This window comes from Nilaparvata lugens, chromosome 9 (assembly GCF_014356525.2).
Source record: "Nilaparvata lugens isolate BPH chromosome 9, ASM1435652v1, whole genome shotgun sequence".
Lineage (NCBI taxonomy): Eukaryota > Metazoa > Arthropoda > Insecta > Hemiptera > Delphacidae > Nilaparvata > Nilaparvata lugens.
In genome coordinates, this window is record NC_052512.1 from 13,510,135 (window position 1) to 13,526,014 (window position 15,880).

At 34.0% G+C, this 15,880-nt stretch overlaps 1 protein-coding gene across 3 annotated transcripts in view; it reads left to right on the top strand.

The window, feature by feature from the left end:
* Positions 1 to 15,880, top strand: part of LOC111051124 (cilia- and flagella-associated protein 58) — a 44,617-nt gene that overhangs the window by 19,029 nt on the left and 9,708 nt on the right. For all 3 annotated transcript variants that reach the window (XM_039435515.1, XM_039435516.1, XM_039435514.1), the window contains exon 5: positions 4,243 to 4,416. In XM_039435515.1, coding sequence (XP_039291449.1) covers positions 4,243 to 4,401 — 159 coding nt within the window. In that variant the 3' untranslated portion in view covers positions 4,402 to 4,416. The remainder of the gene's footprint in view (positions 1 to 4,242; positions 4,417 to 15,880) is intronic.

Consider the following 15,880-nt stretch of genomic DNA (forward strand, 5'->3'; position numbering starts at 1 on the left):
ACAATGATTAAAGATTCTCTGAGCTCTATTTAGAGGAGAGTTATAATGACTTACGGTTCTAGAGCGCGCTATATGAAATGAAAACCAGAACGGCGAGCAATGGTATTTCATATATATTAATTTTTGATAGCAATGGGATGAATCAATTTTATTATTTAGTAAATTATAAAGGAAATAAGTGATTTGACATCGCGTCTTCTTTCAAAGAAGTAAAATCGAACTCATTTCTAAGTGAATTGGAAGGATAATCAAAAGGACAAAAGATATTATGTTTTCTGTAATAAATGCATCTCAAAAATTTGTTCTGTAAACGTTCCAGTAGATAAATCTGTTCATTATAATATGATTCCAAATTTCACATGCATATTCTAACAGGCTTCTCACAATTGACTTATATAGAAGTATCAAAGGCTCTACATCACTGAAGGGCGAGCAAGTCCTCAAGATGAATCCCATCTGCTGATTGGCTCTATTAACTGTGTACTCAACATGTGAGTTGAAAGAGAGGTCATAGCTGAATACCACCCCCAGGTCCTTGAACGAGATGATTCTCAAATCACAATAGTATGCAGTTTTCAATCAATCAATTAATTAATTGGATTTCTACTTCGATGAAACAATGAAATATAATTGAGCTCTGATAGACAATTTTACTAGACATTCTAACGATGATTCATTATTAAAAGATGTGAATTGTTCTCACGTTTTTGTTTATGAATGAATGCTATTTGAAAATCATCAAATACGATTTATGCTTGAATATTATTCTCTTGACTCGTATGTAATAAAATGTTTCTCTTTTTCAGAAACGGATGATTCTTGATATAATAATTTATTTATTTATAAGATTATTTATGTGAAAACGTATATTTTAATAACAATATTATCTGTATTGATGTTAATGAAATAATCAATTCCAGTAGGTGATTACGATTGGAATATAGAAATAGCTATTAATTTGACCATTTACATAATCTATTTGTAGGTTTTTGGGGATTTTACTAGTAATTATTGTTTATAAATTGATATCTTATAAGAACTGTTCATTGATAGATTAATATAGAGTACTAACTGATATAATATTTTTAAATGAATACCATAATACTTTGTTCCTTAGCATTTGTAGAAATGTTGTACGGTATTGTCTCAAGAAATTTCTCTTTTTCACGGAGCTCTATTTAAAGAAATTCACAATGTAGTATTTTACGAGTCCACAATTCCAATAACATTCAGTATTCCTAGGTCAAATCCTTTATTTGTTATGAGGAACCTTCTGAGTACTCCTTTAAAAATTGACTCATGTCCTTCCCTTCCTCATCGGAGTGTGCAGTATTTGATCAGATTCATCGAACGGAGCTGCAACTTCTACAACTACAAGACGGCATTTACATTGGCAGCGATGACGACAACACTCCAGCTGAGAGCGAAAATCGACTACCACGCCGCGAACGCTCTATCGATACGATCGGGGCGGTCCTAAACTGGTGTTGCGGAGTAGCTACCGACGAAGAATTGGGCGCATACGTGAAAACCGAAACCGACATCACTTCTCATCTCAGTAATCTTCAAGACTTCGTTCACGCTGAACATGTCGAATTGATAGACAACACACGCAAGATGAACGGCATGGCAGAGAACGTGAAGAAAGTATTGAACAACATGAAGCATGACCTTATTCTTTGGCAAGAATCATTCACCCAACAGAATAAGTTTCAGAAAGGGAATACTACAACCGATGTACTGAAAACACAACTGAGGACTACTATTTTCATGTATATGATGACTCTATCTAACAACTACAATGAAATCGACATGAGATGCTACAATCAACAACTTTCTCATCACGTCATTTCAAAAGAAGACCTAACAATCGACTTCAAGAACTCGAAAAGAAAATAAACAAGAGAAACTTCACCATATCAACAAAAGACAACGATAAAATTCGAAACTTGAAACTAACATCCTGCAGAAAATCCGACAACGAACTATTGGTTACCCTCAAAATACCAATAAAGAAGAAAAATTCAACTATTTCATTATTCCACCTGCAATCTATCCCGCTTCATTGGAATGGTCATACCTGCCGTTTGACCTCCCAACATCACCTGATACTTAGAGAAGAAAATAAACTGCAAATCCTGTCAGATGACGAAGAAGACGATTGCCAGTTCAAGCAGAAAGGCCTCTGCTTGATTCCGAGGAAAAAGATGTCGAACTCCGCCACCCAAGCCACTTGTCTCCACCTTCTAACATCAGAAGCAGACGTATCGGAGCTACGAGAAGTCTGCAAATTTGATTGTAAAGCAACTGACAATCAAACCCTAATCACTCGCCTACGAGAAGACACCTTCCTATTCCACAACACCGGCAAAAAGACGACAATTCGCTGTAAAAACTCAACAACTGAGGTCCCAAGCAACAGTCCAGGAACCCTATCGCTCCACATCCCTTGCAACTGCGAACTTCAAGACGACAACGGCGACGTACTGATAAGCACTCTTTATCCTTGCGACTCCCGTCCCATCCTTCTCCAGCTATTAATAACTTAATTCCTCACATGTGGACAAATTTATCTAAATTGAGCATCCCAATTTTTAACATGAGACTCTGCCTCAGTACTTAAACCTTTCGGAAATCTTAAATGAAAATTGGCACTTGAATTTTTCAAAATTTGAAGAGCACAACTCATCTCAGAAGACATTTTCCATCATGTTGAAATGCCAAATAACTTGATTTGTTAGGGGTGAACAATAAACTGATCATTTATATTATTATTGTCTGGCAAACACTGATAACTGTTATATTCTTGTATTTATGTCTTCAAAATTATATTAAGAAGAAAGCAAATCAACTGAGAGTCCCGAAACGTACTCCAATTGTGGACTACCCACAGGAGCTTTAAGAATATATGTGTTTTAGTAAAGTAGTATGTAATGAAATCATTAAAATAATGGGTTAGGATATAGGAAACTATGCAAATAATAATTACTTATTCACTATTATTGTATCCATTTACTCTTTTATGCTATCGATTCAAATATTTTCCCAGATTAGAAGATAAACTATTTCAATTATTATTATTATTCTTATTTTCAAGGTCCACAATATTATTTTGCTTACTCGAATACTATTCGGACTTGATGTTTAATTTTTGCATTATGATTCAATTTTATTACTTTCGTAGATTTTGTAGGTTTAATTTTATTCATCAATATAATTGAAATTTTTTCCATTCAATTCTTATTCAGATATGAATGTATTGAATTGTTGATTTGAAGTTGATTGATGTGTTAGGCTAAGTTTGATTTTTTATGAATTAGTTCACTATAATGTAATTTATCACTTGCATTTAGCTTATGAATTGGCACTCACATAGATTTAAGGTATTCATTGAAAGTTATGTTACATATAAATATCCAATTAGAATAATATTGTGAATAATAATAATAATTTTAGCTTGCGGTAACTTTGACTTTAATTTTTGAAATATTATTGAAATGTGTAAAAATTAACTTAGAGAGATGCCGTTTTTTCGATAACTTCGGGTCGAAGTTTAGGGGGACCCGGGGATGTAATAGAACTACATAATTTTTATTATTTGTCATGAATTTTCACAATGAATAGATAAATTGTTGACGACGGTGAAAATTCATGACAAGTAAAATTATGAAAAAATGAGAGGCTCTAGTCAGTCGGTTACGAGGACGGGACCTGGAGCTATCTACAGCAGATAATCGGGCTCGGCTCTACCCTTCTTTTCCGAAACACCATTTTCCTGGTTCAGTGAGTTCAGTGAGCTAATATTATCAATTTTATTATTATATATTATTCATCTTTTTTATTGAAGGCAAATCCTGTAATTATTCTATCGTTTGTTTAAAAAGTTTTCTCAATATTATTTTTATTTAAGTTTCCAGTTTCATTTTGAGTTACAATTTGATTAAATCGATTACTTAGTTCTCCAAAATATAACTGTTTTGTTTATTATTTTAAAATATAGTTCCTTTCTCATGAGTTATAGAGTTAGATCAATTTAACCTCTCGCAAGCCAAGCGATTCCCCTATTATAAATTGTTACCATAATGTCTAGGGTTGTTCTCACAACCTTATAATACCATCACAATACCATACATAATATAACCCCAATATATTCCCGATTTTAAATACCCCATTACAATATTCTATCTCAATTATGAAGATTTATTTTCAATCATTAAAAGATATATTTTCTGTTACAAATAGCTTATAACCGAACGAGACATTTGCAAACAACAATTGAAAAAGACAAAGGACGATAATGAACGCTTGAATAAGAAATTCAATGCATTTGCAGAAATCACTCTACACGGAAAAAGCTCTAATATCAGAGAGAACCGAAGATATCAGACTTTTGAAGCTTGATTGTGATAATTTACGGTGAGAATTAGATAATTTTTTCTTATAGTCTAAATAATTATTATTCGTATTCTGATGCTTCCATAATGTTTCATCATATATTTAACATTGGAATTTCATACATTGGAGTGTTGCATCTTAAGCCTAGATTAATTATAATAATTAAGGAATGATATTCTTCTTCTACAGATGGAAATGAAATGAAAGTTGCATTTGTTCAAATGCTAATTAATGAATAATTATTATTAAACGCAAATCCCAATTAAATGCTGTAAATCACCCCGAAGACTTCTGCTACTGCAAATATTGACAACAGGGTAAACAACTAGATGGAAATTCGATGAGCGCTACTATACTGGTAGACTGGCTGGCCGCTATGGCTTTGTATAAAATGAGTGTGAACTCTTTCCCACTGTCGGTCTTTGTTTAGAGTGGGTTTCGAACTCCCTCACTCTATACGGTATTTTGCCCGGCGCCAATCAATTACTATGAATTGATAGAATAATTACTTTACTATAATTTCACTCACTGTGTGGATACTTATATTCACTCACTGAACTAATAATGGTATTGAAGAAAAAGATAAAGATAGATAGATCAGGGTCGTGTGTAAGGGAATGTATAAAGTGAAAGGCAAAACAAGGTTAATTATGAATTATTGATAAACTTAAATTTAAGAGAATTTATAAAATGATTTAAGTATAGTAGTGATTCAAAATATACAAGATTATTGAGTTTTTGAAAATATTACAGTTCAAGTTTTATTTTATGCAACAAAATTTAACAAACAGTTCCTATTTTAACAGGTTACTTGGAAAATAAGTGATTAAATCAAAATATTGAATAACTCTAGTTAAAAATATGATTATAGTCAAAAATAAGAGAATTGATAAAGTTTGAAGAATGAATATGATTAGGGGAGCCTTGCTTTAAAAAACTATTATTTGTGCTTAGAAGTGAATTTCAACTGTAAGCTTCAAGAAATTAATTAAGATTGTGTCTTTAGATATGAGTTTAAAGAGAAGTAATAATTAAGCTTGCTCTTTACTATAATGCTATGAAATTTGATATACTTATTTGGGCTTTTTAGGGTGGGGTGGTGTGGATTTTAAATGAGAAAAATTGAAAATTCTAAATAAAATCTTTACCTGGCTCAGTCAATTCCCTATAGGATAATTGAAGTCTGAGACCAAAAACTCACTCCTACACTGAACACTGTCAAAATCCAAGAGACTCACAGCAACTAACAGCAACTAACTGCAACCAAACTGCAAGACAGGGTCTGCCTGTTTATATACTAGAACCACGATTTTCCACCCCTTATCACCCTTGCCCTCTAGCTCCGCCTACACTCAAACTCTTCAGCCTAATATTCTGCTTACAAATTGGATTCAAATATCAATTTGAATTCACTATAATGTTTATTATGTTATATCATTTTAAACTATGGCTCCCCTTCATTATTAAAACAAATGATATCATACATTTTACCAATATTTAAACTCTAAGTTTGGATACTGACAATTGAATGCATTGATTTGATTAATACAGTAATCAATCTTATAAATCCAATATGGCAAATACTTCAATAATAAATACATGAAATGAACAAAATACAATGTCATACAGTACATCATTACAATCGAGTTGAATAAATCAAATAATAAGATACCAATCAATTACTACTTAATTAATTAAGCAGGTTCTTATACTCATTGTCAACATGTTTCAATCAAATATACCTAATTTATTCTATTTACAAATTTGTCCTTAGCCTATGAATTCGGATTCAACTAGCTTAATTAGCTTATAATAATTATTAAATTATAATTCATTGTACAACATTATATTTGTTGAATACTTTATACATATAGCCTAATCTACTTCACGCCCTAGTTTATAAATACATTTACTCATATATCATGTTTATCGTTTTATGTGATCACCATTCAAATAACTGATCATCAAATAATTGCTTCAATAATATTCATATGCTGACCATGTGGTAAAATTGTAGCATATGCTGACCACGTGGTTACATTTAAAACTACATATCTATATTTACTTCTCTCCTAACTATATATCTATATCGCTATTCACAATCTTCATTTACCTGCCATCAACTTATGCTATAGATATATACAAGGGTTGACACAAAGCACAGTGGGCCATGTGGTTTCTATTGTAGACGTGTCAGTGACTGACGTTACTGTTATCATATATTGTTAGCAATTCTCTATGACAGAATGATTTTTGTTTCAAACTATTTTGAAAAGAATAATGCCCCAGCGTCTGTCTAGGTAGGCTATTCAAATGCATTCTCCATAGTTTCGAGAAACGGTTCTTTTTATTATTCTAGCTCTTCGAGCGTTCATATTCCTAAACACAATATGTTCAGAGCACGTGTTACCACATAACAGAAATCTACAATTTTTAAATTTTAGGAGAGCACGTGGTCGCCATTTGTGGCTCAAAACCCCCCTCTCAAGAGCAAATACTAAATGAAACATGAGTTTAGTCTTTGCGACATTAACACTAAAAGGATGGTAATTAAGAGTAAACTACATGATGAAATTAATGTTCTCACACTTCAGACACCACAACATGAGTTCATAATATGGACGGTCTAGAAGTTTGAAGATCACTGTAGTTCTCCATCGCTGTACAACCGGATCATTGGATGCTGCATGTTACGTTGAATTCTGACTGGCCGTTACCCTAGTGACTCTCGTAAGCTGATGATGTCAACTTAGTCAGCTGCTCCATTCATCTCCAATTCCCTATCTATTTACAATCTCTTCATAGACTATATTAGCATTTAGGTTTACTCCTTCTAAGGGCTACTCAATCCACCCTTATCGTGAGCTTCACTAAATGCTAGTCTACACGTTCTCCTGTCGCCTTTTTATATGCCTTCATTCTCTCTATATTGTACACACCAACTAGTTTATCGTCCATAGAGTTAATTACGTAGCAGTTGTCGCTCTTCTTCTTTGAAACTTGATACGGTCCTTCATATTTTAGACACAGTTTCGAAATTATTTTGTCCTCCTTATTTGAGTGGATATTCTTCTTAATAAGAACTAAATCTCCTTCCTTATATTGAATAGGAGATTTTATATCCTTGTCATGTCTCCTTTTCCTTCTTTCAGCCATTTCTTCCAATCTGCTTCGTATTCTAATCGTTCTTTGATTTTCTGATAGCATTTCTCTATCATCCAAAGGATAAACGATTAATTGTTCAAGCGGCTGTTCTGGTTTTCTTCCTAACATTGCTTCAATTGGTGTCATCCCAATACTCTCATGATATGTACTGTTCATCACTTCTTCTACTTTTATTATATTATCTGACCACTTGGAATGCTTTTTATGACACAGAATTCGAAGTTGTGTCACCATATCTTTCAGACTCCTCTCACTCAAATTGCTCTGAGGGTGGTACACAGATGTCAAACGATTTTTAATGTCCAATCGGGTCATCTCACTTATCCAGGTGTGACTGACAAAGTATGTTCCATGATCGGTGATAAGAAATTCCGGTTTCCCTATTTCATCTATAATATACTGTTTTACTTTGTTCAAAAGTTGTTTTGCCGTGGATCTTCATACTGCATACAATTTCGTGTATTTGGTGAATGCATCATGCATGATGAAATGTATTCATTGCCGAATCTCGACTTGGTAGCGGTCCACATACATCTGCGAATACCTGGTGTAGTTTCCTCTCTGGAAGAATGCATTTCATTAGTCCAGCTTGCTTTTTATTCGATGGTTTCGCTTTCTGACACAGGTCACAGGAAGAAACTAAGTCGAAAATTTTTCTATACATCTGCTTGAAGTAACACGTTTCTCGAAGTGCATGATAAATTTTGTTTATGCCTGTGTGTCCTAATATTTTGTGATATTCTAGGATCAGATCTTTTTCCAATGCTGCAGGAATACATAATTTCCAACTTTCCTGTTTATCATCCTTTCTGCTAAATAGAATGTCATTTTTTATTATGTGAAAACGTTTTGCTACTTCCTTCCCTTGTTCTAAACATTCAATAATATTTTTACATGCTGCGTCATTCATTTGGAAATCTTTTATTCTCTTCAATTTCTTTCTCAGTTCTGAGTCTTCAATCTTTATAAGGTACACTTCAAATGCTCGATCTTCTAACATCTGCTCTGCTACTTCTTCATTCTCTCTAGATAAACAGTCAGCTACCTTATTCTCCGTTCCTTTCACAAATTCCCACTGAATATTATAGGGAGCTAATATAAGCGACCAACGAGTTAGTCTCCTGTTGGTAATTTACATGACCTGAGAAATGTAATTGCCTTGTGATCAGTGCGTACAATCAATTCATTCCCCAGTATATACTCTCTGAATTTAATACAGGAAACACCACGCTGTATAACTCCTTTTCTGTTGTACTGTAGTTTATCTCCTGTTGATTTAGAGTTTTACTGGCAAAACTGATAACAACTTCATCTCCATCTTTGTTTATCTGTGATAAAACACCAGCGACTGCAAATCCACTTGCATCACACGTAATTATAAACTTTGAATTGAAATCAGGGTGCTTCAACACGACACTTTCTAGAAATTTCACCTTGATTTTTTGAAAAGCTTCATCTTCCTCTTTTTCCCATCTCCACTTATTCTTACTGCTCAAATTATGCTTGAATGGAACAGTTAATTCAGCATAATTTCTTTGAAATCTTCTGTAAAAATTTGCCATTCCAAGAAAAGACTGCAGTTTTTTTTTATTCTTTGGAGTTTTGAAAGATATGATAGCGCGTGTTCTCTCCTCATTCATCCTAATTCCATCTTTAGAAATAATATGTCCCAGAAACAATACTTCTTTCTTTAGAATGTTTGATTTTTCTAGATTGATTGTAACTCCATATTCATTTAGCTTCTTAAATACTCGATCTAATATATACAAATGTTCTTGGTAGGTCTCTGTTATTATCAATAAGTCGTCAACGTAAATAATTACTTTGTCTGCGAACTCTTCCCCCAAAACATGATGCATAGCTCTCATAAGCGCCGACGTACTAACACACAAACCAAACGGTACTCGTTCAAAACAATACACTTGACCCTCGAAGCGAAATGCTGTCAGTTTCTTCGACTCTTCTGTCAATTTTACCTGCCAGAAAGAACTTTTTAAATCGATGCTGGTGAAATACTGTCTATGATGAAAACGTTGTAAAATATTATTGATGGTTTGTGGGGTTACGTGATCTTTTAACAAAGCATTATTTAGTCCTCGTGCATCAATGCAAACTCTTATTGAATTGTCCTTCTTCTGCACAATAACGAGAGGGTTTATGAATTGAGATAAACACTGTCGAATTACTCCTTGCTCTTCCATTTTTTGTATTTCTTCTTTAACTGCTTTTCTTTTCGCTTGTGGTACGGGGTAAGCCTTACAAACAAATGGTTCATTATTCTTCAATTTGAGATCATATTCGAAGTTTTTTATGCAACCTAATTCTTCTCTAAACAGGGTGCGATGTTTTTCTAAAATTTCAAAAAGATTAGTAGCATTGATTTCCGGATGATTCTCTTTTATTTGTCCAGCTATTTCGTCCATGAAAACATTCCATTTCTCTCCTTCTCATGTACCCATTTCCAGTTGACAACTTGCTACAAGCTTTCTCTCTTCCTCATTCAACCCTTCTCCTTTCACTGTCACCCATTCATTGTCAATACAAAGCCGTATCTCTCCTTGTCCCACGTTAATAATTCCTCTATAGGCCTTTAGTGTGTCCATTCCTACAATAATATCTATATTAAGCATATCTACCACTAAGAACGTTGTGGGCATTAACCTATTTTGTACATGAATGTCAATCATCACTTGTTTTAAAATACGTTTTGCACGAACTCCCGTTACACCAAATATACTGAGTCCCGCAGCAGGTAGATGCCTAACCTTCCCTATGGCCCTTTCGATTTCATCCAACTTCCCCTTTGTCATGACTGAAACTGCTGCACCGGTATCTACAACCACTTTCACTTTCTTATTTCCTATATTTACAAACATTGTTAACGCTCTGTTATAGTCCTCTATTGATTCATTGCTTGGCCTGTCTTCTAATAATTCTTCTTCCATGTCAATATTATTCCTTAAACCTACGCTGTTTATTCCTAATCTATTATTTATAGTTGTCTTCTTATTTGTTTCGTTACTGCGTTGCCCTAGATAATTTGTAACACACAGTGATCGGGCCTCACTCTGCGTGTTGTTTAGTTTTTTGGATTCTCTTGCTGTTTTTCTCCTTTCTCTCCTGCTGGACTCTGCTGACTGCGTGGCTGTGGCTGATTCACGTCTCTCCTCCTCCAATTCACATTTGGTGACGAATTGGTGTTCTGCCAATTAGCATTCTGGACGCTATTCCATTTTCCATCTCGAATGAATCCTCCTCTTCCCTTATTGCCGTTGAAAGTCAGATTGTTGTCCCGACGCTGCTGTCCGTTACCAATCTCCTGCTCTCTTCTTTCCATTTGCGGACTTTTTCTCTCTTCTCTTTGTACCCATACATTCTTCTCTTTTTTTTCTCGCTTCTCCCTTAATTCGATCTTCTCAACATCGATATTTTGCAAGTTCCATTCTTCCAATAGTTTTTCCATCTCGGGCACTGTCTTAACATTCCTATTGAATCTAGCTGTTTCTAGTCCAGTTCCATAGTGTTTGACTAGTTTTATTATGATTTCTTCATCCGAGAGTGCTGGTGTCAAATTCCTTGCAATGAGCATCTGCTTTATGAAGTACTCACTTGCGTTTAACTTCCTCTAATAAATTTTCCGGTTCTCAATCTCTCTCGCACTGAATCTTGAATGAGTTGGCTCCAGAATTTATTAGTGAAACGTCCTCAAATTGTTCTAAAGAGTCAATGCTAGCCTGAATAATCATTCACCATGCTGAGTGTTGACTATCAAATGACTTTTCAATGATGCTTGATTGCTCACTCCAGTTAATTTTCCCACTACGCCGCAAATATTCTTTCAACTTAATCAAAAATTGCATAGGATTCTCCAGATATTTCTCAAATTTTGGCACTTCATCCAATCCTCTACAGCTGGTGTTGACGATAATCGGTTGTGTCCTGGCCTTCTCGAATTCCGTTTTCATCCTTTCCTTCTCTCTGTAAAATTCCGCGAGCTGCTCCTCAAATCTTTTAAAGGCTGCATTATCCATTCCACCTGATTTCTCTGATAGCTCCTTTCTCACCGATGCGATCTCTGTTGAAAGTCTCTTATCTATTCTCTCGACGTTTTTCTCAACTGCTGTTATTTTTATTGCTATCTCATCACAAATCTCTTTAGTTTTTTCCTCCATTTTCTTCTCAAATCTTCTCTCCAGCTGTTCTACATTGCTACTTAACTTTTCTAACTTCTCGTTCATTTCTTTCTTATTCTCTTCCAATTTCTTACTGTTTTCTTCCAATTTCTCACTGTTTTCTTCCAATTTCTTACTGTTTTCTTCGAATTGCTTGCTCATACTTGTCCGGCTTTCTTCGAAACTGGCACCCATATCTTCCCTCATACTTGTTAATAAGTTGAAAATCTTGTCCATTTCGTTCCCTGATAGTCCTACTTTTTTCCTTCTTTCACTCGGAATTTGTTCTTGGTCGTCGTGAGAGTCACCAGGTTGATTTACCATGTCAGAATTCGGTAACATCTCCGGTGAATATTGCTCCTGACTCTCAATGGTGTTGTCTGTGCTGCCCTCACTGCTTTCGAAATTTGTTGTGGTGCTCTCATTTGTTGCCATTGTGTCTGATTGAAGTGTGTTCACAACCCTATTTCTAAGAAAATATCCTGACATAGGTAACCTATACTTCGATCCTATTACTAATCCTACCTATCACGAAGCTCATACATGACCCAAAAAATGTTCATACAGAAAAATTAAATAATGTTTAATAAACTACACCCACAAATAAATAATTCAAAATTGATTTTCTATAATGCTTGACTGGATAAAATATATAAAAAAAGATCCAGGGCTTCCAATTCTCTACCTCTATACCCAATTCTACTAATATAACCCAGAATTATATCACAAGAATAATATAATGATGATTGATTAAACCCAAATAACAGACTTTTGAAATAAACCTACCCCTAAAGTAATATTGAATGAGAATGAATAATATCAACTTTCCTATAACCAATATAAAAATCTACATATAGTTGAGCGCACCAAATACGAATTCAAAAATTCACATACAAAATAATCAAGTGAATAGGTTAAACACTGAGAATTTGAAGAATTTAAACGGAGAACTCTCCCACCTGGCAATACTAATAATAATAATTATCACACTTCTGTAACACACTCAATAAGAATTTCACACAAATGAGGGTGATTATATATACCAATTCACTATTATGCACTTTCACTTGATACACTTCAGCAGATTAACTTAGAATCTGGCCCCACGTTGGGCGCCATTTTGAACTCTTTCCCACTGTCGGTCTTTGTTTAGAGTGGGTTTCGAACTCCCTCACTCTATACAGTATTTTGCCCGGCGCCAATCAATTACTATGAATTGATAGAATAATTACTTTACTATAATTTCACTCACTGTGTGGATACTTATATTTCACTCACTGAACTAATAATGGTATTGAAGAAAAAGATAAAGATAGATAGATCAGGGTCGTGTGTAAGGGAATGTATAAAGTGAAAGGCAAAACAAAGGTTAATTATGAATTTATTGATAAACTTTAAATTTAAGAGAATTTATAAAATTGATTTAAGTATAGTAGTGATTCAAAATATACAAGATTATTGAGTTTTTGAAAATATTACAGTTCAAGTTTTATTTTATACAACAAAATTTAACAAACAGTTCCTATTTTAACAGGTTACTTGGAAAATAAGTGATTAAATCAAAATATTGAATAACTCTAGTTAAAAATATGATTATAGTCAAAAATAAGAGAATTGATAAAGTTTGAAGAATGAATATGATTAGGGGAGCCTTGCTTTAAAAAACTATTATTTGTACTTAGAAGTGAATTTCAACTGTAAGCTTCAAGAAATTAATTAAGATTGTGTCTTTAGATATGAGTTTAAAGAGAAGTAATAATTAAGCTTGCTCTTTACTATAATGCTATGAAATTTGATATACTTATTTGGGCTTTTTAGGGTGGGGTGGTGTGGATTTTAAATGAGAAAAATTGAAAATTCTAAATAAAATCTTTACCTGGCTCAGTCAATTCCCTATAGGATAATTGAAGTCTGAGACCAAAAACTCACTCCTACACTGAACACTGTCCAAAATCCAAGAGACTCACAGCAACTAACAGCAACTAACTGCAACCAAACTGCAAGACAGGGTCTGCCTGTTTATATACTAGAACCACGATTTTCCACCCCTTATCACCCTTTGCCCTCTAGCTCCGCCTACACTCAAACTCTTCAGCCTAATATTCCACTTACAAATTGGATTCAAATATCAATTTGAATTCACTATAATGTTTATTATGTTATATCATTTTAAACTATGGCTCCCCTTCATTATTATAACAAATGATATCATACATTTTACCAATATTTAAACTCTAAAGTTTGGATACTGACAATTGAATGCATTGATTGATTAATACAGTAATCAATCTTATAAATCCATATGGCAAATACTTCAATAATAAATACATGAAATGAACAAAATACAATGTCATACAGTACATCATTACAATCGAGTTGAATAAATCAAATTAATAAGATACCAATCAATTACTACTTAATTAATTAAGCAGGTTTCTTATACTCATTGTCAACATGTTTCAATCAAATATACCTAATTTATTCTATTTACAAATTTGTCCTTAGCCTATGAATTCGGATTCAACTAGCTTAATTAGCTTATAATAATTATTAAATTATAATTCATTGTACAACATTATATTTGTTGAATGCTTTATACATATAGCCTAATCTACTTCACGCCCTAGTTTATAAATACATTTACTCATATATCATGTTTATCGTTTTATGTCATCACCATTCAAATAACTGAGCATCAAATAATTGCTTCAATGATATTCATATGCTGACCACGTGGTAAAATTGTAGCATATGCTGACCACGTGGTTACATTGAAAACTACATATCTATATTTACTTCTCTCCTAACTCTATATCTATATCGCTATTCACAATCTTCATTTACCTGCCATCAACTTATGCTATAGATATATACAAGGATTGTAGACGTGTCAGTGACTGACGTTACTGTTATCATATATTGTTAGCAATTCTCTATGACAGAATGATTTTTGTTTCAAACTATTTTGAAAAGAATAATGCCCCAGCGTCTGTCTAGGTAGGCTATTCAAATGCATTCTCCATAGTTTCGAGAAACGGTTCTTTTTATTATTCTAGCTCTTCGAGCGTTCATATTCCTAAATACAATATGTTCAGAGCACGTGTTACCACATTTGTGGCTCAAGTGTTGCTATCCAGAGATTGTCAGTTTGGGTAAGGGTATACGCATTCCTGACCGGCAATTAGGAGGTACTGGTTTGGATTCCCGGGCTGACAAATAATTTTTGTATAGTAGCGCTCATCGAATTTCCATGTAGCTGACTGTTTAACCTGTTGTCAATATTTGCAGTACCGGGTAGCAGAAGTCTTCGGGGTGATTTGCAGCATTTAATTGGTATTTTCGTTTAATAATTATTATATTCTTCTTCTCTAGTTGGCAGCAACTCTCCATGCCTCTCTGTCATCCGTCATCCTTTTGAGATCTCTGTAGTTGGCTCATCTCAGATCCTTCTTCAGTTGTTCTATGTACTCCAGTTTTGGCCTTCCTCGCGCATTCCTTCCTCTAGTCATGACCAACTAGTTGTGCTCTTTCCTTTTTATTTTCTCACTAGAAAACCTCTTTCTCCAACTCTTTGAAAAACCTCTTCACTCGTTACCTTCTCTCTCCAACTGATCCTCAGCATTCTTCTGTAGCACTATGTCTCAAAAGCAGAAATTCTTCTCTCTTCTTCCACACACATCGTCCAATCTTCACTTCCGTAGGTTGCAGTGCTCCATGCAGACGTTTTGAGCAACCGTTTTTTCACTTCCCTTCTAGACTCAATGTTCTTGCAGTCAATACCATCTTTTTATTATTGGAAGAATTCTTTGCTTGATAAATCCTGCTAGCTATGGAATGATATTATTACCTTTCTTATTGAGAAGTTTAGAAAAATGGTTATTTGGTGAACTGTCTTGGAGAAAATTGGAATGTATAGGGTCTAGTGTGGTGTGCCGTGCTATGAATTTAGAAAGTTAACTTGGAATTTAGAATTTAGAAGCACACACAATATAACTCAATAAAAGGGATACTTGATAAACATACCTAGTGCTAGAGAACGGGAATCCAGAAATGACAAGAGAGAGAACGAAATAGAGAGAAGATATCAACTATATTGTCACCTCTTACAGTTAAATTCAACAGTTAATAAAACAAAATGAAGTTACATT